Genomic DNA, 22477 nt, shown 5'->3' with positions numbered 1-22477 from the left:
ACTGTTAAATCAAATTTTCTGTCAGAAATCTACATAATACCTATGATGTACCATCATTCATTTCTATGCACAGAACAAAGTTTGCTTTTTTTGTGCTTAATCCATAGAGGTAAGAACTACATATATATAAAAATTCTGTATATGAATGAATGGGTTTTTGATTTTGTCAAGTTAGGCAGATTTGTTGTTGAACCCAAGCTAAGAAAGAGCTTCTAACCCTGAACCCATCTGGTAGGCCTGTAACAAGGATGAGTGCTTCATAAGTAAATTGCTCTTCTGAAAATAGAGAAGATTTATTGCTTTGGGACTTTTTTGGAGAGTGTAATGACAACATCTTTGCTTTATTTCTCTTCTGGTTTTGCTGCATTTGCATCCTTAAGAGCTTTTTTTTTTAAATTAAAAAGGAGTGTATTGTGAAAAGATGTTATTTCAGATGCTGGAGGGGGAAGGCTTGTATGAAGGTATCTCCTTAGTTCATTTCTATTTTTAAGATCTTTAACAATAGACTATCCCCTTGGCAATAAAGTTACAGTACTTCTCTGTAGATCAAGCTAATGCACAGAGACCAAGAACCCCCATGGTTGCTCGAGGACAGTGGCCAAGCAGGGAATTAAATATTGGAGGTCAATGCTGATGTTATTACGTGTTTGGTAGTCTCCAAAGCTGAAAAGAGAGCATTTTGCTTTTTCTCCCCACCTAAAGAGTTTCTTACATCCTTTCCAAGATCATGCTTCTTGTCTTTTTGTGGGCCCTCAGGAATTATGCCACATACCAGGACTGACAGCCATGTGCACAAAGCTGTACACAAGTAGATGTGGAAACCCACATACATGTGGATACATGTATCCCAAATTTTCCTAAGTCCATTGGCTTGTGTTCACTTAGAGGGTGGTTTTGAAAAAGAGCATTTTGTTGACAGTCTGTGCTAAGCCTGAATACGTGTATAACAAAAGAGTAATTTAAGTATCACCCCTCAGCATTAAATTTCTTTTGGGCCCACTGAAAGTGCTGCATTTTAGCAGAGGAGTACTGTTCTGTTTCACATAGATATAGCCTAATTTAATCCAATAGCATCTATTTTTAAATAGCTGTGTTTGTGCTGTTTGTGTTCCAGAGGATGGGATAGGAAGAGCATATTGATACTGTTAGAAAAATTATGCTTGTATTGATTGTCCCTGTGACTGATGATGATGCTTTACAGGACATCTAATTTCAATTCCAGTTTGCTTTCCTGGTGCTGGGACTGCCAGTACTCTGATGGCAGAGTTGAGTCTCTGCAGAGGAACAAGTACCTTGAGTTTTTCCAAGGTACTTTTCTGGCCATGTAAGATGTCATGTTGGCTGCATTGGTGAGAGTCCTCTTGAATCATTCTTAGCAAGAGGCCTGAGTTTTGTGTGAGGCAGGGGGCTTAAATGGGAGAAGGGAAGAAGGATTAACATCAGTAGCAATTAAAATTTGTCATATGCAGCATCTGGGGTTGTTTTGCAATACTTGGGATTTCTAGCTGCCACGGGGTGAGGTAAGGACAGCACACCAGCTTCTGTTGTTTCATTATACACTCATAGGATGTTCTTCCAGTTAATCTTACCACCATCAGTAGCCTAGGGGTTGTTTTTCAGAAGTGATGAGCACCCACAGCTTTCTTGGAAGACACATTTGAAAGAGTTTGGCACCCCTGAGAAAGCAGCAGCATTGTTAACTTGTGTTCATTGATTCTGTTTCAGTGCCAGAATGAGATTGCACTGAAGTTTTGACGAGCAGATGGAATCTTTGTACCCAGCTGTAACACTTCTTCCTTTCTTGTCCTCTTGAAGGCTTTGAAATTGCATTGCTCAGGCTATGGCAACTTAAGAAGATAATGGTGTTTTCATACACTGGTTGTTAATGAGGTATCTAGAAAATGCATTGGTAGCCACATGAGTGAAATTAAATGAACCACATGAAATATACCAATGTGGCAGTAAAAAAGAAAAAAAATATAGTCAATTTGACTGTGATAAAACTTGTCACGAAGTAAGTGCTTATGAAACTGCCACAAATACAATAGAAGGTGGAAGTAAAGATAATTTTGAAATAACCTGGGAGAAAAAAACCTATATGGCAGGATAAAATTTCATTAATGTTCTTCAACTGACATATAATAATAATTTATTGAAGATGGTGAAGGGTAAATACTTGTGTATGTATTTACAGTTAGGAAGTTTTGCTTGGCTCTATATTGTGAGCCAAGAATCATCTCATGCAGTTTTCTAACTTAGATACTTTGTCACTTGCTGTTAGTTTATAATTTACAATAGCTAATTGCAAGAGTGAAAATTCACCAAATTCTGACTCTGGATTTAAATAGTTGCAAAACTGAAATAGTAGTTTTCATATTGTACAGGCCCTTATACTGGGTATTTCTTCACTAGTACAAGCCACGTCCAACAATATGCACATGGTGGAAAACCACAGTCATTTTATAGAAACAAGATTTGTACAGCTAACAAAGAACTTTGAAGCACAGTCAGAAGCTGGCAACAACAGATACTACAAGTATATAGCTCTTCTTAAATATCTTTGCTATCATTTCTCTGAGGATGAAATTACACACCAGTGGCAAAACAAATTGTAACCTCAATAAAGTTGCATTTTGCTATATAAAATAAAAGGTTGTACCATAAATTTTCTATGTGAAAGTGAGTAAAATCTTAAATTTTTTCCTTATTAGAACATTAGAATTGGGAAATTCTTTTTAGAAAGCAATGTCTACCAAAACATAAAGCTTTTGGATGGCAATTTGTATACCAAGAGTTTCCACTAAGTTTGGAGGCAGTGTTTTGGATCCTCTATTCTCTTGTATGGCTTGGGTCCCATAGCTTTGAGTTTGTAAGAGCTATGCTCCCATGTGAAGTGCTTACATGGTGTCAGGTATCTGCTGCTGTGTAAAGGAGCTCAGGTACTGGCATGGCAAGTGCATCAGCAGGAAAAAGAGTTCCCTTCAGTAGCTGTGGTGTGAATACTGAACCTGCTAAGTCAGCTCTTTTTCAAACTCAAATTACTCACTTATCTAATGTATTTTATTAGCCAAGGGGTTTGTCTGCTCTTTTACTGTAACACAGGCAGTCTTGGGTTTTGTCGTATTGGGGATTACTGCTTTAAAAAAAATCTGGTATTGCTTGTAATAAAAGTACAGTCCTTTGCCACGTAACTGAATAAGGAATACAGCCCACAGAAGAATACACAAACCTTCTTGAGTGGTTTTCTGCATTCAGACCAAACTAGCTCATACAATGAGCTTTTCTTCCTAATTCCCAGTTTGTAGTGCCTCTATTTGAGGTTTTTATTTATTCTATATGCACAACTAATTCTGAGCATCAAATTCAGTATGCTTTGTCTCAGAACTTGAATTACAAGGCCTTATTTTCATAGTTTTGTCTGGTATGTTTATACATATACACACATTTGTTGAAAATAAGCACAGTGTAAGAAGCCTTTTGTTATTTTATTACCAAATGCTGTTTTAAACAGAGAAGAGACAGGTAGTTTAATTAGTTTATTTCTTCTAATTTTGCAACCTGGTTATTAAAATTTATCTGAAAAGTGTGACACTTTTGATTGAAGCAGATTCACTTTCGATTAATGGTGGGGAAAAGAGAAAAAACTTTATTTAACAGTTTCAATTAACCAACAGTCATTGCTGCTTTCCTTTTTGCCTGTTGGTGAAAATGCCACCACACAGCTGCATGCCACTCTCAGTTCCTGTACAGTGACTGTAAAAGCTCCTGTGGAAAGATTTTGTGAAGGCCAGCAGAGCTGAGTAAGCTCAGTTACACAGATGCTCCAAGACCAGCTTTTGTTAGATGAATTAAGAAAATATCTGATGTTTCAATAGGGTCCTTTTTGCAGCTCTTTCAGGTAAGAGCTGTTTGCAGGGCAGTCTGGTGCAAGCCTGTTTTTTTCTGCCTGTGGTTCAAGTCTCTGCTTGACTTGTGGTCAACTGTATTGACCACAGTTCCCTCGTTAACTTCCAATTTAAATAACACATTCTGCCTTTTTTAATTCCCCCTGCCTCCTAAAGAGTGGAATGTAGGACTTCGTCTTGTGTGGCAGCTAAGTCCTTCTCTTTGAATGTTTAATTAGTGGGAGATGGATCTAATGTAATCACAAAGACAAAAAGAACCTGAAGTATATAACTTAGAGAATTTAAAGGCAGATGAAGTATAGTCGTGCCATGGAGCTGAGTCAGGGAAGGTTTAGGGTAGATATGAGGAAAAGTTTCTTCACCCAGAGAGTGCCTGGGCACTGGAACAGCCCCCCAGGGCAGTGGTCACAGCAGCAGCCTGACAGAGCTCCAGAAGTGCTTGGACAGTGCTTCAGGTACATGGTGTGACTCTTGCGGTGTCCTGTGCAGGACTAAGAGTTGGACTGGATGACCCTTGTGAGTCCCTTCCAGCTCAACATATTCTGTGATTCTAGTCTAGGTATGAATTACATATCATGTAATTCATGTAAAGGGGCCATTTTTCAAAATCCAGTTTATGGCTTTTGTTGGGATAGAGAAGTAACACTAGCCACACTGATTTTTATTGCAAAATCAAAAGCACTTGCTCCCTCTTTTTAAGCAAAAGAAGATGTTCAGAATAGAGAAACCCGTGCTGTGTCAGATTAGTTCTTTATACATTTAAAGTAAATCCTGAAATGTATCCATGTAGGCTGACAGGGAAAGTAAATGAACCTCATTGTAGCAAGTCTTTCCTCCAGAAAGCCTTTTATGTAACTGTAATTACTGCAACACATTTCCACATAATCCTGTCAAGGATAGCCCTCTGGTTTTAAGCTTGGAGAAGACAAGTTGGTGACACAGTCAATTCAGAAACTACCAAGAGCCAACAGGCAAAATGAAGTGCCTCAGGTTGCAGTGGTGACTTGCAGAACAGAGCACCACTTCTAACCTTAGGGCAGACTGGTAGGAATGCCCTGCCAGCTCTGGGTGACATTCCCACCTTGTGCAGTCCAAGCCACTTGGGAATAATCACGACAGGCAACAGCCAGCCTGCTGTGTGGGTGGTGTGGGAGGAGCAATTGATCCTCTTTATGAAAGCAATGCTGTAAGCAGAAGCTTAAAATAATCTACTCTATAAAAGGATATCATTTCATCTCCACCCTTCCAAATAAATAAGTCAAATTTAAGCACTCCTACATAATCCCCCTTCCTTGTCACAACAAAGAAACATAAGTGTTGATTTTTCTGCTGGCCTGTTAAATTTTCATGGCAGTTTTGCAAGGTTAATTTAACATTACCAGTAGAAGCTGCAACTCAGTGCACTCATTTTTTGAGGTGAGACACTTGCAGACTATTATTTCTGGGTCATTTGTGCCAACTACTGGTCCTTTGCCTGTTGACTTAAACAATTTATTTCCTCTGCCTCCACACTTCCACTACTTTCCAAGTACTTCCTTGCATTGTTTCATTAAATAATGCATTCGAGCTCTTGAACAGATAAACAAAAGGGAAAGTGACTATCAGAAATGTGGCAGAGATCAGTTTTATCCTCTCAGTAGTTCTGGGTTTGTTATTTGTCCATTTGAGGGCTATAAAATACTGCCAGACCAGCGACCTGCAAGTGCAATTGCACATTTGTCAGTTCAGTGTTGCAAAGGCCAAAGCCGCTGCAGTGCCTATTGGATTGTGCCCGTGTCTCACTGTGTGCAGGGCACCATCTCTGACTACAGTCGATGCTTTATATAAGCTCGTAGCACCAGGCAAGCTTAAGGACATAAGTTATGGAGTTGTTTGTTTTCTGTTTCATTTTCTCTTGGAAATGCAATGCAGACAAGTTTTTATGGGTGGTCTTCTAACTTCTGTTAGAGATAGGCTTAAGCAGTCCTTTGTCTGCAGCTACAGGGTTACTTGGAAAGTAGGGGGGTTTGGTGTTTTTGTGAAAGGTAGAGACCTTTGGGGTCATCTAATAGATGAATTGCAAATTCGGTTGTAAATGTGATATGTTTTATCTGTAGCACAGATGTATACATACTACTTTTCAATTTAACAAATGTTACTGATGATGTACAGAATTAAGGTTTTTGAAGTCTTACTAAGATCTAGGAAGAAATAATTATGACTTTTTTTGAGGCAAGGATACTCAAAAGTTAAAAAAAAAAAAGGGCAATTCTAAACATGCTTTCGTCTTTAATTTCTGTTTATTTCTAGCACACCAGGAACTACTTGCTTAGCAAAGCATTTTTCTTCTGGTACTTCACCTACTTTCATTTCATTAATAACTTGGAACTTAAAGACTGCTCAACCAGCCCAGTATGGCTTACTATATATTCTTCAACTAATGGAAATGCTATAGCAAAGAAGAGAGAAGGTGTGGTTTATTGACTTGTTGGCCATATTGCTGTTTGGGTGACCAGCCTCTGGGAAGGATTTTTTTGCTGCTGCTGTATTCAGAGAGCTTATTACAATGTGGAGCTGGAATCTATCCAGAGCACTGAAGCTTTCTTTTTCCCTGGTGTTCCCTCTTTTCGGTTTTGTAGCCCTGCTGTAGCTGCTTGTCCCCCCTGGGGAACCAATTGCAGTGCTGGAAAATTAATCTCACAATAAGTATTTGATGGTCTCTGCAGGATTATATCTTTGGAGAGGCAGCAGCAGTGTGTCATTGACTTCTTACTGCCCTCTGATGATAGTGATTTTGACACAAATCCGCCTCACCACTGCCCCTGCCCATGTGAGCTTGCAAAGGAACACAAAGTACGATCCAAGCAGAAAATGTGTGTGCATTTCACTTTTAAAGCAATTAAAGACCAGCAGTGTCAGTAAGCAGCAGAATGATACTGCAGCTGTCCTGTCTGTTCAGGACTTGATGTCTCCAAGAAGGAGGTTTCACAAGTGCTGCAATGCTTAAGAAAAGTAGACTGGAAATCATTTATTAACTGTTTAGCTTGGTTCCTCCCTGAGTCGTTGTTAGAAATTGAAGCATGAGCTCTATTTAACATATCACTGAATTCCCTGATAGATTACCCCAGTGGAAGGATTGGTGTCTATACTAAAGAAGAGAGATGACAGAGATGGAAAAACAATTGCTCAAGTCCAGCAAAGGCAAACAAAGAGAAGAGTGAGATTCCAAGAAATGGAAGACACATTGGATCAAGGTAGCTTAAAATTTGTTAATTCATGGATTGTGCTCTTGGGGTGCAAATATTGTCAATCTTTTTGTTCATAGCAGCAAAGCAAGCATTTATTGAACATACTCTCTTGTTTTTTTTAAACTTAGTAAGTAAAGGTGATTGATCAGAGATTGTTAATCTGTACCAAGTTTGGGTAACAAGACTACAGAAGGATACAATGAGCACACTTCTGTTTTAAAGCTTGGTTGAGAATGAAGCCACTGCTTTTTTCCTCTGGCTGAATGATTTACAAGTGACAGATAATTGAAGTCCTTTCATTAATGCTCATTGCTCAGAGGTGAGAGGTGTAGGCTTTCTCCCTAAATCCATTTACTGTGTAGGTAGAGGGATGCAGAAGAAACAAGTCTGTTGTGCTTTGTCCATGGGTACATTTCCAACCCTTTCTAGTGGTTTCCATGGGATTGGAGGGTGAGAGAGATTCTAAACTTGCTTTATAATTTAACATCCATACATATTTGCTAGCTGTCATTAAATCTGGCTTTACACCTTTTGATGGGCTAAATAGCCTCATGAGAAACACAGTATGTTTCTCATGTTGTGTTTGTTTTTGGTATTCAAACTAAGAGGTACTAAGAAAATTACTTATGATTGCTAATGATATAGAAAGTTCTATCTATTGTGTATGCCAGCCACTAAATGGTGTAAGTTAGTTCTTGAAAGTGTGTTAGCATGTCTCAAACATTCACAGCCTGGAGAGACCCTATACTATCTTTTTCTTGAAATTATTTTAAAAGTGTTTAGATTTTATTTAAAATTCCAGTTAGAGTTTTTTCTATTATTTTTCCCCAGGATTTAGTGATTCAAAAGGAAAATTGTTTTATATTGTTATTATTACTTCAAGTTTGATTTCAAGGACACACTAAAAAAAAAAATTACTTGAATGTTTTCTATTTACCTCATTTCTTTTCCCTGGTGTGAGTGAAGGGAGTACAGAAATTTCCTTAGAGCCACAGCAGTCTGACAGAAGGCACAGATGTTGTTCCTGTGTACAGATTAGCAAGGACAAGTGAGGTTGTGAGGATGTAGCAGCACGTCTACAACCTCTGCATTGCTCTTACTCTGGAATAAACAATCATGTAAAGAATTAGCGGAGAATAACTGAGATGCAAAGTAACCCCTCACGTTAGCCTACACTGAAGGTTTTGTGTCTGCAGTCAAAATGTGAGAGCAGTCACAAGCAGTTCATTGTAGGACAGTCAGTGTCATTACAAATGAAGCAAAAATGTTTCCATTTGGTTTTGTGTCAAAGCCTTTGTTTCATTTGAAGTGTTCCATGAAGGTGGCTTTGGCTGTGGGGCCTTCCCACAGGTAAGCTTATTTTGCCTCAGAGTGGAATGACTCCACCAGTGATCCCAGCAAGGGCAGGTACACAGACTGCAGAAATGAAGCAACAGAATTATTTTGGTTTCTGAAAAGACTGAGAAATATAAATTTCCCAGTGTGTATTGTAATGCTCACTTTGACATGGTGAGCATTATTAAGTGTGTTTACCTCCTGACCCATTCATGACAAAAACCTAGCTCAGGTTTTCTCACATGCATTTGTATTGCTTTCTGTAGCATCTTTTTTCACCTTTTCTGCTCTTATTTGCAGATGAAGTGTCTGGTGGCTCCTGTGTTTTGCTGATCCTGCTGTGCATAGCAACTGTTTTCCTTAGCATTGGAGGAACTGCACTGTACTGCACCTTTGGTGACATGGAATCCCCTGTGTGTACTGAATTTGCAGCCAACATGGATTTCTATTATACACAGATACTGCAACGTGTGGAAGAACTTAGACACTGGATAGCCTTCTCATAGCTGAAAGGAATGGACACAGCATGCTGAGAGCTCACCAGTGGTTACTGGAGAGAGTAGAGCAAAATTGTGACTTCAAGTTCTCTGACACTTGCCACCTGCAGGTGATGTGTATTTGATGATATACTTTCACATGTACTTAGAAATCAAGAAAATTTTAGTTTAGCAATCAGGTGGCAAAAAAAAAATGTTCACATCTGTTCACAACTGTAGCAGCGTGGTATGGGAGCATAAAAAGTTATTATCTTCATCCTTTTGAAAGTAGGCAAGTAGCTTTTCATCCACTTGAGCAAGTGAAGAAGAAAGAAGAAAATTAACTGTCTTCTGTATTCTCTCCCATTGCCACACATTGTGTAAGCAATCTCTGGAAGCTTAGTAAAAGGACAGCTTTAATTTACAGCTGTTTGTGCAAAGGTGTTGCCTCCAGCTATCATGCAATAAGTCTCTGTTTTATGGAAACATTATTTTTTTTTCTAAGTCTTAATGGTTTTATCCATTTTATTTCTCCTGGTGAGCCATGTAATTATTTGGGTGGAGTCAGAAGAGTGCATTCACAGAGCCCTCATTTGGTAATTACCAGGCTGACCCTGTATCCTATATTCAGCTTGCAGTGAATTTCATGAATGGGATAAATCTGCTGGCAGATTTCACTAAATTTCTTGGACCTTTACTCTCAGTATCATGCGGGTTGTTTTAGAATTGGAAGGTTAAAAGAGAAATCACTGGTCTCACTAAACACAGAAACTAAAGATGTTTACTAAATTATTCATATTAAATAATCAAGTGGCTTTGGCTCATTTTAAAGCACCTGGTAGCAGGTGTGGGGCTAACTGGGTTTTCCTCCAGCTATGTCACTGACTTGGAGTAATCACTTTGTGCCTCACTTTCTCCTCCATAAATGGGGAATAATGATCCTTGCCTTTGTCTATGAATATTGGAATTAGGGCTCATGTCTGATTCATCCTACATCAGTGCACAGGATCACAGAAGTGTGTGGCTGCAGCCTCTGCCAGTGAGTAAAGGTTATGTAAAGGGGGCCTGATCCAACAGAAGAGGCTCAGAGGTTCACTGCAGATCCACAGGCTGTTGGTATTCCAGGGCACTTGTTCCAGCCGATAAAGCACATTTGCATTCATTTGCCCTGCAGTTCTGTGACCTGTATTGTAAAATCTGTTCTTTCTCTATCAGCTTTACAAACAAATTTGGATCAGTACAAAGAGTCATTTTAAATGGGTATTTCTATCACTTGGTGCTCAGCCCTCCCTGTGTGGTGGTGAGAGAAACACTGGCAGGACAGTGAAGGTGAGAATCAGATACACAGGCCTTGGGCCACGCTCTGTGCAGGTGAGGCAGCTGTTCTTGCACAGGGCACAGTGGTGCAGCTCTGCTCTGTCCAGGTGAGGCAGCTGTTCTTGCACAGGGCACAGTGGTGCAGCTCTGTTCCAGGTGAGGCAGCTGTTCTTGCACAGGGCACAGTGGCGCAGCTCTGTTCCAGGTGATGCAGCTGTTCTTGCACAGGGCACAGTGGTGCAGCTCTGTTCCAGGTGAGGCAGCTGTTCTTGCACAGGGCACAGTGGTGCAGCTCTGTTCCAGGTGAGGCAGCTGTTCTTGCACAGGGCACAGTGGCGCAGCTCTGTTCCACGTGAGGCAGCTGTTCTTGCACAGGGCACAGTGGTGCAGCTCTGTTCAGGTGAGGCAGCTGTTCTTGCACAGGGAACAGTGGTGCAGCTCTGTTCAGGTGAGGCAGCTGTTCTTGCACAGGGCACAGTGGGGCAGCTCTGTTCAGGGGAGGCAGCTGTTCTTGCACAGGGCACAGTGGTGCAGCCCTGCTCCAGGTGTGAGTGTGAAACAATTCCTTTACACCTCAGGAAACAGCATTTTTGAGGGGCCCACTTCACTCCACCCTGTGATTCCCTGCTTACTAACCTTGTATGATGCAGTGTGTTCAGGTTTAGGACATTATTTTGTAAAATGCTATGAAGTGAAATCTTTGAGATACTGCTCAGAATTCTAACATTAAAGATCATGCTTTCTGACATTTGCAAGCAAATTGTCCCTCTAGTGAGCTTGATTGTTCCTAACGCACTGTTACACTTAACGGGTTTTTAAAGTGAAAGTTAAAATCATGTTTTTTTCTAGAATAAACTGCATGTATGATTTCTCTTTTGGTTTTCACTGTGGAGGCTTAGTTTATTTATACCCTAGGGAGCCTCATGTGCAGCTTTATACTAAACTAGCAAATTTCAAATGCCCAAATTAATGAAAACTTTTGGTTTTAGAATGAAACTTGAGAATGGTTGTTTGGGGGATTGTTTGTTTGTTGTCTTCAGGAGTATCATGATGAGGTACTTTAAAGGAGAAAGGGAAAGACACTTCTGTGTTTTAAAGTGTTACTGGCTGGTTCAGTTTATTATTTGAATTCTGGGTTTGTTTGTTTATTTATTTAGTTTTTCTTTTAAAGAGAAGCTTAATTTTCTATTTTGGCAATTTACTCACAGAATAATTAAAAAGCATGCTTTCAGTTAAAGTATGTATTTATAGTGACTATGTAGTTAGAATATATTTTGGGTTTCTGTAACTTTGCATTGAGTGTTTCTGAAAATTAAGTTTATTCCTAAAGAGACAACTGTTCATTTCAGCTTAAAAAAATATTTTTAACTTTTTGTGCACTTCATCACCAAAAAGATCAAGAGGTATTTATAGATCTATTTATTAAAAAGTATATCAAACATGGTTATCAAAGATCCACAACTTTTAGGTTCATTTAATTAAAACTATTTAAAAACAAATATTTTATTTTAACTATAAAACTATTTAAAATCAAAGCAATTTTTAATAAGTATTTCAGTTTCGAATCGGTGATGCAAATCCTGGTGTTTTCTCTTTGTGCTGTATTCCTGGTGCAAAGACTCACAAGTAGCAGCAGAACTGCCTAGAAGAGCATGAGGAGGTTGGGCAGCCCATCACCAACAGGTACCCCTGAAAAGTGAGCAGCCAGACGTTCTGGGTAACCCAGACACCCTTCCCCTGTGACTGGGAGCATCTCTTCAGCCTTCCCCAGCTGTGCCAAGGCAGCAGCCCTGCAAAGTCTCCCAGGATTTGAGGCAGCAGAGCGGGCACATGTGCACAGGCTGTCCAGCTCCTGATCTGAGCTGCTCGCTCCTCAGTTGCAACCAAGGGTTCAAATCTGGATCCAGTTTCTGCTGGCATTCCTTTATGAAAAGCTGATGGTGCAATTCTTGCTTCGTGTGACAGTTCTGTCGGTGCAAATGGTCTGTAGTATTGCCAAACTTGCAGCTATCAACAGAACAAAATTTGCTGTGCATTGGAACTCCAAAGAGTGTGCAGGCAGGCCTGATGTTGGCCTACTTACGTGGTCTGTTCTCTTTGGAATAGTGGACATTGCTTCCAGCTGGGAGACCTGAGGGGTTAGGGTCTTGCAGACAGGTAAATCAAAGCAAAAAATAATAGTGGATTTGAGTGGTCATGACTCATCAGAGTGTTTGAGGTAAAATAATACCAAGCAACAGCTCAGATTGTTTCAGGAGGAAGAAAGCAGTGAAAAAAGGCTTCCCCTTCACACACATGCTAGGTGCATTTAAAAGCCTTTTGTATGTAACTTTTTATTCATTGTTTCCTTCCCTGATGCTGTCTTTATGGCTGTTCTCCTTGGCAATAGGGGGACCATACTGTACTTAGTTAAAAACATTTGTAATTGATAGAAAAATTCAGGAAATGGTTCCATACTTGACAGTAGTTTAAAAAACTTTTCATAAAATATGACTGGATTTCAGGCTGCTAGTGTACCTTCAGAGAAGTTGTGCCACTTAATCTAGCACTCTGCTAGAAACCCCCACCTTCCTGTTTATTCTTTGAGCATAATTATTTCAAAGAGATTCTTGTGATAAAGAAAAAACCAACAAGGCTTTTTATGTAGATTCAGCATTATGCTGACAAAAGATCTGACCACATAATTAACACTCTCACCCCAAACAGCCTAGACTAGACCAAAAAAGGCACTGTGCTGTAGTGTAGCACACTGTACTACAGGCTTCTTCTCAAGACAGCATAAGGAAGCAGACATTCCACAACCCAGGTATGCCAGCAGAAGTTTGTGATCTAGACACAGGCTGTGTTTTAAATTTTTTTTCCATTATCCTTGGTTTCATACCTGGAAAATGCATAGTAGCCCTGGTGACAAGGAGTAGGAGGTATTATAACAAAAAGGGAAACTCTCGTTTAGGGTTCTTGGTAGTAAAGGGTGACTTTGAACTGTCAAGTATACAGAGTACATTGGAAGTCCAGATTCTTGTGTGACTGGGTACTGTTCCACTCAATAACCTAAAGGGATGACCCTCCTAAGGAAACATGTTTGCCTACTTTGTACTGTAATGTTAAACCAAGAACATCTGAAGGGAATCAAAGTTATTTGTAACAAATTTATCTTAAGCTTCCTTTAGCAAAAGGAGTAAATAACTGTCTTTGAAAATCACCCAAGCTTGTAATTTACATACTGTAGCAAAAAAAAAATAAAATAAAATAAAAACTGTCCCAAAGAAAATACATTAACCTTTTTGGATACTGTGATTTCTAAATGTCTGAAAAGACTGAGATTTTCTGTGAAATTCAAGTAAATGAATAATCCCTCCAATAAGAATTTCATTATTAAGCCCAAACCAGAATGGAAAGTGAGGATAAAATGTGTAAGTTTGGTCTGGTTTTTGGTGCAGATTTCCTGGGTGATTTGTCTTTATTTCAATAGTTAAGCAAAAAACCAGTTTCCTCACAGAGCCTGGTGCTGCCAGACAGGTGGGTTTCAGGTGCTAAAATGTTGCCTTACTGTATCATTGTGAAAGCAAATTGACAGATGGTGAGTTTCAGAATTCCTAGTAATTGGTGGGTGACCTGGATAGTGGTCACCAGGCATTCTGCTCTCTGAGCTCAATTAAATAAATGAAAACACAAACAGTTGCGAGTCAATCCAACCTAGTAGCCTTTGGTCCGAACAGGAATGTATCAATGATACATTTTGCAACGCTTTCCTGCCTGTTTTTATTCCTTCTGTCTCCGTTCCACTTTACCACTTCTTTCCCAGTATGAGAAAGCACATTTTCTATCATTCACAGGACCATAAGGGAATTGAGTTAGGAAGGGACCTCAGAAAGTCTCTAGTCTAGCCTTCTGCTCAAGGCAAGGTCAGCTGGGATCAGACCTCATTGCTCAGGGCTTTATCCAGTTGGGTCTTGAAACCCTCCAAGGATGAAGACTGCAGAACCTCCTTGGGCATACTCCTCTGCCTGGCTGTGCTCAGGGTGAAAAGGTTTTTCTTTATACCCTGTATCATCTCTTTCCATTTGCTGTCTCTCATGCTCCCCATACTGCTGCAAGGGCGTTTCTTAGTAACCTCCTCAGAGATATCATCTCTTCCCCAGGCTATACACTATTTTCTACCACTGTCCTTCTGATTCTTCTCCCTTTCTTGTCAACAGAATCTTCTTTCCTGACAGGAATCCAGAATTCTTCTATTAAAATAGAGATCCTCCATCCCTTTCCTCTTCCATGTTACACTCTGAAATTCAATAATAAGACTTAGCAATGAGGCCACAGGTAAAACTGAAATAACAATTGCAGCTACTCTTGCAGTACAAACTTGCTGACTCTCACTGGCTCACCAGTGTATAGCAGTGATGGCAGAACTTACACTGATTCTTGTACTACTCTTAAACAGCTGGTTTTTAAAGGACTGCTTGCTGATGGTCATGTCCATGTGTCTTAATGAAATATTTCAAATATTTTTCTCTAAAATAGCTACCCAAGGAAGCCTAAAATATTTAACTATACAGTCCTTTCTTAAAAATGAATTTTTTATAATTTGGCTCCTGTAGAATTTAAGGCTCCTTTATATAATTTGTGATTTGTATTACTTTGAATTAAAAGTCGTGGTAATTCATTTTGTCATAACATAAGCCTAGGGTTTACTGATTTCAGTAATGTCCAAATATTGTGGTCATCTCTTGAAGAAAATGATGGTGGGGAGTAGGTGCATGCTGTTTTACAGTGTCTCTGTGACAGCTGTTACTGAACTGATACCAGTGAATTTCAGCCAAAGTCGTACACTTGTGTTCACCCAGATTTGTTTAATATGCCAAACAGGCTAAAACAGAAAATATAGAGACAGCACTGAAGGACAGCCAAGATATGTCCAATACTAGACCAAAGTCTTCCATTAATCTAAAATTTTAAGCTGCTCTTCTTGAAAACAAGTTTGAATCCATCTTCACATGACATGAGATCCATCAGCTCTCTCCCTCTGCTTTTTGCCAAGGAGCTGTCTAGCAAAGTGTCATCTTTTAGCCAAGCTGGGCCCCTGATGTAGCACTCATTTGTTAGGCTGCTGGGAAGTTTCCAGTAACATTTCTGTCAAGTGCCAGTTAATGATCATGTCCCCTTTCATTGCCTGGCACTGAAAATGAGTTTAAGCCCCACTGTTGTGCTTTCATAGACTGATCAACTTTACCAAAAACAGCTTTCAGAGTGAGAGCTAAATGTTTTTCAGAAAGCACCACGTGCCAAGTACTACAATGAGAAAACTTGACTGGTTTTGCCACAACATGTCCAGACTGCACAGTTGCTATTTGCAATGCATGGAAGCAGTGCCCATGCTGTGTTTCCAGCAGGGCACCCCTTAAGCTAGCCAGGATTCATTCTGTTCTCTCAGCCCTGCACGAGAAGGGAGTGGTTGCATCAGGAGTGCTGAAAGCATACATGCACTAGAAGTTAAGCAATGTGAAAGAAAGAAGGTGAAAGAAGTTAAGCAATGTGAAATGTTCCTTCCATGTAAACCTTACACCTAAAACTAGACGTGGTTTTTCTTTTTTTTTTTTTTTTTTTTTTTTCAGACTTTCATATCGGAACCATTAGTTTCCTTTATTTTTATATTAGAGAAATACAGCATTAAGCCAATTCCTCTGTTTCTTCTCCAAAAATAGGAATTAATGCTTTTTGCCAGAGGGAACGTGCATCTTGCCACATGATGCTGAGAATCTTCGTGCTTGTACAGCTTTTCTGCCAGAATTTCTAATGAAATGGATGGATTGTTTCTGAGGCTATCAGAGTAGCAAGAACATTTTCACACTACTTTTCCTGAGCCAGCTGAATTCAGTGCACTATGGAAGGGACTTGCATAAAAAAAGGGAGTGGAACATTTGAATCACTAAGGATCCGTACAGTCAATTTCAGCACGACAAAATGTCAGTATCTACCATCACAGAAACCAGCAAGGTTGCTTCAAAAGACCCACCATAAATAATAGAAAAGAGTATGTTTGAAAAGAGTTCTAAAGCAAAAAAAATATATTCTGAGGTTTCTAGTGACTTTTCAAAGATTTGAAGATTTATGTAGAAATTGGTAAATAAGGGGGAACAGCTTCTCAGTGTTACACAAAGGTAATGACGAAGTACCTTATGGGTAAAAGGGCTGCAGAAATAATGCAGCAAAGACCTTAGATCAGCTATGGGAATTTTTTGCTGGAAAGAATAAAAAATATTTCTGATAAAGGTATCTATCAGTGATGGGTTTTTTTCATCAGATTTTACAGAAACAGAAAAAACACACAATAGTTTAGTGACATCAGGGAGGAAAAGGGACTAAGGATTAAAGTACTGTTAAATTCTTTGTAGACTCCTTAGGAGCAAGTGGTTTGTACAAGATCATGTAGCAGGAAGAAGAAGAGCAAGATCAGAGCTTATGAATCCTATTTTATGGTCTTTTGTCTGTTTCCAGTTCTCACTAGGACAACACAGATTAGCGAAGATAAATCAGTAGTCTTTTGTTCATAGTCTCTTTGACTTCACACAGCTTTGAAAATTTTCTTTAAAGATATTTTCATATTCTTATAAATTTTGTGGTAATCTTAAGGAATCAATTTTATTTAAGGGATGAATATCCTTTCTAGTATGCAGGACAAACTGCAAATGCCCTTTTAGCGTATTTTTAGTACTTGATATCATCATAGCCATGGTAGCTGGTTGCTATTTACATGTATTAAAACAAATGGTATCAACAGACCACAAACTTGTGGGAACACAAAGTATAATAGCAATTTCTATCATCAGAAAATGAGGCTCAGGCTGTCTGCAGTTACTTTGTGTTTCGCCATCTAACTCGTGCTCTGTTAAGTACTAGGAAAATAACAATTCTCAGCAGAAGGGGCCCTGCTGAGAATCCTAATCAAGGCACAATCTCACAGCTCTGCTGGGCTTCACACAATACCTATGGCTGTGCCAAGAGGGAGGAAACAAAGCGATGTGGAAAGAAGCCGCAGTCACCAGATTCTGCCTCCTGGCACAAATGAACTTCTTGTGAGGCACAGAAATGTTTTGACCATAGAGCGGACGTTGTCATCACTGTCTGCAAATGTGAAAGATGAAAATCATTTCAAATGTTCTTGGCATCCCTAAAAAATGACTTTAATAACCCTATTTTCATTTCAATTTTTGTGTTACTGAAAGCTTTCCCTTGGTTGAAAGCAAAGAAAATTATGCAATTTTTTTTTGAGGGTTTTTTTTGATGTGTACTGTCTCTGGTATTTTTCTATAAATAGGGAATTACTTTTCTGAGTCAATTCACTGGGTAATAGCCCATGATTTACCTACAAAGGCAAAGTAGATGGCCATTAGCAATAAGTGACTCATGTATTATAAAACAGCCCCATTAAAAGGAACCATCCCTATCAAGTCACGCAGTAGGATGATGAAACAATATTTTCAGTGAATAAGCTGAATTTTGCAATGCGTAGCAAGCCTTGCACAGCCCACCCACACTGCCAGCTCAGTCTGGCACTTTGTTGCAATTTGTGCTGGGATCTTTCATGGCTAAAATTTCTCACTACAGAGCAGCCAAGGAGGCGTGGATTCTTCTCTTTGCTCTGTTCACCACAGGGATGCCCAGGATGCCAAGGGTTGTCTTTAAAGACACCTGCAGCTTCAGCAATGAAACCCCAAAACTGGGAATCAAACGTTCTGCTCCCCAGAGATCAAGCAGTGTCTTTTAGGACTGAGCCTGAAATTGTTTTGCCTTCAGTCCAGCACAGAAGAGACTGCACAGCTGTCCTGTGGTACTGAATCTTGCTTAAATTAAATCATTAAATTTGCTTAAATTAAATTAATTAAATTCATTAAGTAGATATGTGTAGTATGAGGGATTGAAGACCTTGGGATCCCTGAAAAAAGCATCATGGAAACCCTAAAAAGACTTGTAGAAAGATCTGAGTGGAAGCGGTGTTGCTGAGACTGCCTCATGATTTCGCTATCACTCAGATATGAACGCGTTTCTTAAGGTAAAAAGGCTGCACTCTGTGGCACTTACATCACAGAGCACTTACCATCACAGTCATGAATTTAAATATGGTTTAACAGGTCACACTAGATCTCAGGGTAAATTTAATTTTATTTTCTGGCTATTGTTCTGAACTGCACTGTTAAATAGAAAACTACTTTCTTTCCAGGTTTTGGGGAAGTTTTTTGTTGGTGGTCGTGGTGGGTTTTTTTCCTAGTCCTTATATTTTTTTTTACATTTTATTTTCCTCAAATCTACATCCCTGCCTCTGGACAAAATCCTCATTAACTAATTGGCTCAATAATTTTTATTTTTTTTATGGCCAGAGAAGGAAATGGCTGTGGCTGAAAAAGGCTGTGCTGTGACATGGTTTGGAGTAGTTGGCAGGAAGAGCTGATGAAGTGCTAAGAACACAAACCTGGAACTTGGGAGGGTTTACTTTAATTGTCTGCTCTTCCACAAATTTTCTGTGTGTTCTTAAGCACATCACTTAATTCTCCTGTGTTTCAGTACCCTGCATCTGTAACAGGGACAATTCTCTGAAGCTCCCTGTGGCAGTGCTCATTCTAATGATCCTGGGAGTGAGTGAAGTCATGCTAATTTCAGAAGTAACACATTTTAAGCAACATCAGCAACTTGCTAGTCACGCTTTGACTGAGATGGTTACCCTGCATTGTCACAAGTAATTGCAATGAACCCTGCATCTGAGAAAAGAAGGGAAGAAAACCCTTCTTGTTATTCACTTTCTTTTTTTGAGTTTTCTCTGAATATGAAAGCTGTTTCAGAGAGGCTACAGGAAAGAAGTATGGAGCAATAGGGAGATACACTTTAATATTTCTGTGAGCTGTTGTGCTGTGCCATCAGGTGAATAAATTGCATTCAGTTTTGGGGGTTTTTTGTCAGTTGTTTTAGCATCATAATGACTATACTGTGACATTTTACAGCTATTTTAAGATACCTGTAGAAAATAAAAACCTGTAGAAATAAAAACTGCTTTTGCCTCCCTGCATTTCCCTGTGGGAGTGAAGGGTAAAGCCAGTTTCCTGATGGATTTCAGTCTCTGGTATCTGCAGTACACAGACTTGTTGGTCCTTCCCACTTTATAGCACCTGCAGAGGAGCAGAGTTTTTAAAGGGCTTCATGTTGCTGGTGGTCTCCGCAAAGGGTGGGGAAAGGAGAGGGGGAGTTGGCAGAAACAAACTGTGGAAAATACAACCAGGTTATTTTTTATGTGTCAATGCTAAAAGCTTTGAAAGAGAATGTGGAATTCTGTCCCTCATCCTTTTCACATTTATACCAATTAAGCCTTTTGCTACCTGTGACTCACTGTGGTGACAGGATTAGTTGGGATTTAGTGATTTAGATATATTTAGTGATTTAGATTCTCAAGTTCACTGCGAAATTGCCCATCATAAGCTATTCACTGGAAATCTTGAAAATTATGTGGGAGGCTGATATAAAGGAAGAAATGAGCCAAATTAATTTACACCTTCCAGTTCAAACACAACCTAGAAATTCTCTAGTGCAGCTGCCTCCAGAAGCAACCTTCTGTCACAGGTATTTGCTGTGGAAACTGCCCTTGACTGCAGAGAAATTCAGGCATCTTGTTGGATCTGCAGTTTTTTTCCCCTTTTTGTAAGTCACTTTCTTGTAGTAGCTGCCTCCAGAAGCAACCTTCTGTCACAGGTATTTGCTGTGGAAACTGCCCTTGACTGCAGAGAAATTCAGGCATCTTGTTGGATCTGCAGTTTTTTACTTACTTTTTGTAAGTCACTTTCTTGTAGGTTTTTGTGCAGAAGGTAGAGGTTTTTGTCCATTCTCTTCCAAATATGTACCCAGGTGCTGGCAGAGAAGAGTGATGGTATCATAATCTCTTACTGAAAGAGAAAAAGATTATGGTCACAGCAGGTAGCACCCACTCTTTGGTGCTATTTCTACATTTCTGTGGACCCATTTTTCAGACCCATGCATATCCTATTTTCTCAGTTGATGTTGGGAGTTCAAAATACAGAGAAGCCACCATTTAATAATGTCTATCCCAATGTTAAACAGGAAAACCAGAAGTGGATGTTAGATAAATGATCCTAACACCCCTATTCATTGTTAGATCACTGTGAGCTGAAGTGCTCATCTCAGCACATCTCACTGAGGTGCTGCTTTTCAGCACCTCATGATTTCCAGGGCATGTTTGAGTAAATGGTAAAAAACCTTTAGGAGGGGGAGGGAAAGGGCAGGTCATGTAATTATATGAAAATAGGTCGTATGAATGGGATTTTCCTTGTGATGAAATAGTCATTGCTGCCAATCTATTCAAACTGGAGAGAGACAGAGGAACAAGGGATATAACTGTATTGTCCTTTCTTCTGTCTATTTCTTGTTTCTCATTGTTTCTTGACCTCAAATATCTCATTCTCAACAACAAAATTCAGACTCCTGCTGCTGCTTCTGCTACTGTGAGAAGCGCTGCTTTCTTAAAGTAAATTACTGATAGACTATGCTGGACATGTCACCAGCAATGCATATTATCATAGGATATTTGCTTCCTTCTGAGTTCTCCTCCTTTGGAAGAACAATTTCATTTAGGTGTACTGCAAATTTCAAGTGTAACTACCTTTGAATTTCAAATTCACTTCAAACCAGCACATGAGCCATGCGTGGTCTCTGTACTTGGCTGAGCTTGCACTAGTTTAATGGGCATTGTCGAGCAGCCTTCTCTCAAATTCTGCAAAATTGTTGGCAGAGATCAAGTCGTCTGTCTTTTTAAGGCCTCACTATTTAAATATTTAAATACTTCAATATTGACAAGAAAACTTTCAAACACTGTAGTTAAATGAGTGCTAATCCATCACTTCAAGTGAATAGTTCCATAAGCAGAAGCTGATGTGGAGGAGGCATGTTAACTAAGACCTGAAACCACTCATTGTGTAAGGAAGGCAAAAAGAATACTGAACAGCTTCCCAGTGACTACATGAACAGGAATACTTGAAACAACAGGATATGCTAATGTAATTAAAGACAGCAACATAACACATAGGTACCAAGAGCCCAAATCACAAAGTTCAAGCCGTCTTATTTCTGGGATTGGAGGCATTGGCTTTGCAATCTTAATAGACAGTGCTCTTTAGAGAAGTGACAACAGAGCTGTATTGCTTTAAAATATTCAGCTCAATCAAAATCAGAGCACTTCTGAGTGTTAGGCTATTTTCTTTCAAAACAAAATCACCGGGAAACAGAAAAAGCCCTCTGGTAGTCCTGCAGCATCATCTCCAGCTAGAGCAAAGCCAGAATTTTATATGCTCACAACCATTCTTACACGAATATTCTGGTGTACATTTGTCACTGACCTTTCTTGGAGAAAAGTAATTTATTGCTATTATAATTAGCATTTAAAGCTCATTATGTGTCCCACTGCTTGGCAGTGCACAGGTCCTGCTTCACTGCTGGTGTAGGCCTGCATCTCCCCAGAGAAGAGCCACAGGGAGCACAGCCAGACCTTGCTGTGCCTGTTCCATGTCCCCATATGCCCCACAGGGAAGAGCAGTGTAGAGCAGCCCAGCTGCCCAGGATCCAGCAGCACATCCGCCCCATTACCTTGCTGCACCGTGGCTGGGGTGCCACAGTGCTCAATTTCCCTCTCACCACTGCAGTGAGCCCCACAGAGGAATTTGATTTCAAAAACATTTGGCACGTACCTAAAACTAGTAAAATGCTTTGAGACACTCTGGACTATTTTTGTTTTAATGCTAAAGAAGAGGAAAAATATCTCATGGTTATGATTTGACACTGTGATTTAATTTCAAGCTGTCAGTCTCATATTTTTTCGATAAAATACATACTGAAAGAGCCCCACAACCAGCTGCTATCACTTTGCTATTGTTTCTATATGTCACTATCCTGGTATAAATTTTATTTCTTTGGTTCTTGTAACACTGCACTTCATAAGGGAAAAAGTAGCATGACACTGCCTAATTCCCTTTCATGACAGTGACATCTTGAAATTACTGGTTTTTTTTTTCCTTCCTGGTTAACAACAGAGGCTGGAAATCTATTTTAATGGCAGGTTTTTATTTTCCTGCAATTCATCTTTTTCATGCTGGTGGGTAATTTAATTTGTTGTTGACCTAGTTTCCATTACAAAAAATTAGACTATTCATTATCACAAAAGCTTCAT

At 39.5% G+C, this 22477-nt stretch overlaps 1 protein-coding gene across 4 annotated transcripts in view; it reads left to right on the top strand.

The window, feature by feature from the left end:
• Positions 1-19300, top strand: part of CNST (consortin, connexin sorting protein) — a 55282-nt gene extending 35982 nt beyond the window's left edge. For 3 of the 4 annotated variants that reach the window (XM_041404484.1, XM_041404485.1, XM_041404486.1), the window contains 2 exons: positions 7003-7138; positions 8768-19300. In XM_041404484.1, coding sequence (XP_041260418.1) covers positions 7003-7138; positions 8768-8973 — 342 coding nt within the window. In that variant the 3' untranslated portion in view covers positions 8974-19300. The remainder of the gene's footprint in view (positions 1-7002; positions 7139-8767) is intronic. The other variant, XR_005952669.1, reaches the window with a different exon arrangement.
• The last annotated feature ends 3177 nt before the right edge of the window (positions 19301-22477 follow it).

Source organism: Onychostruthus taczanowskii, unplaced genomic scaffold (assembly GCF_017590055.1).
Source record: "Onychostruthus taczanowskii isolate IOZ18803 unplaced genomic scaffold, ASM1759005v1 scaffold21, whole genome shotgun sequence".
NCBI classification, from domain to species: Eukaryota; Metazoa; Chordata; class Aves; order Passeriformes; family Passeridae; genus Onychostruthus; species Onychostruthus taczanowskii.
This window is presented reverse-complemented; position numbering and strand designations above follow the sequence as displayed.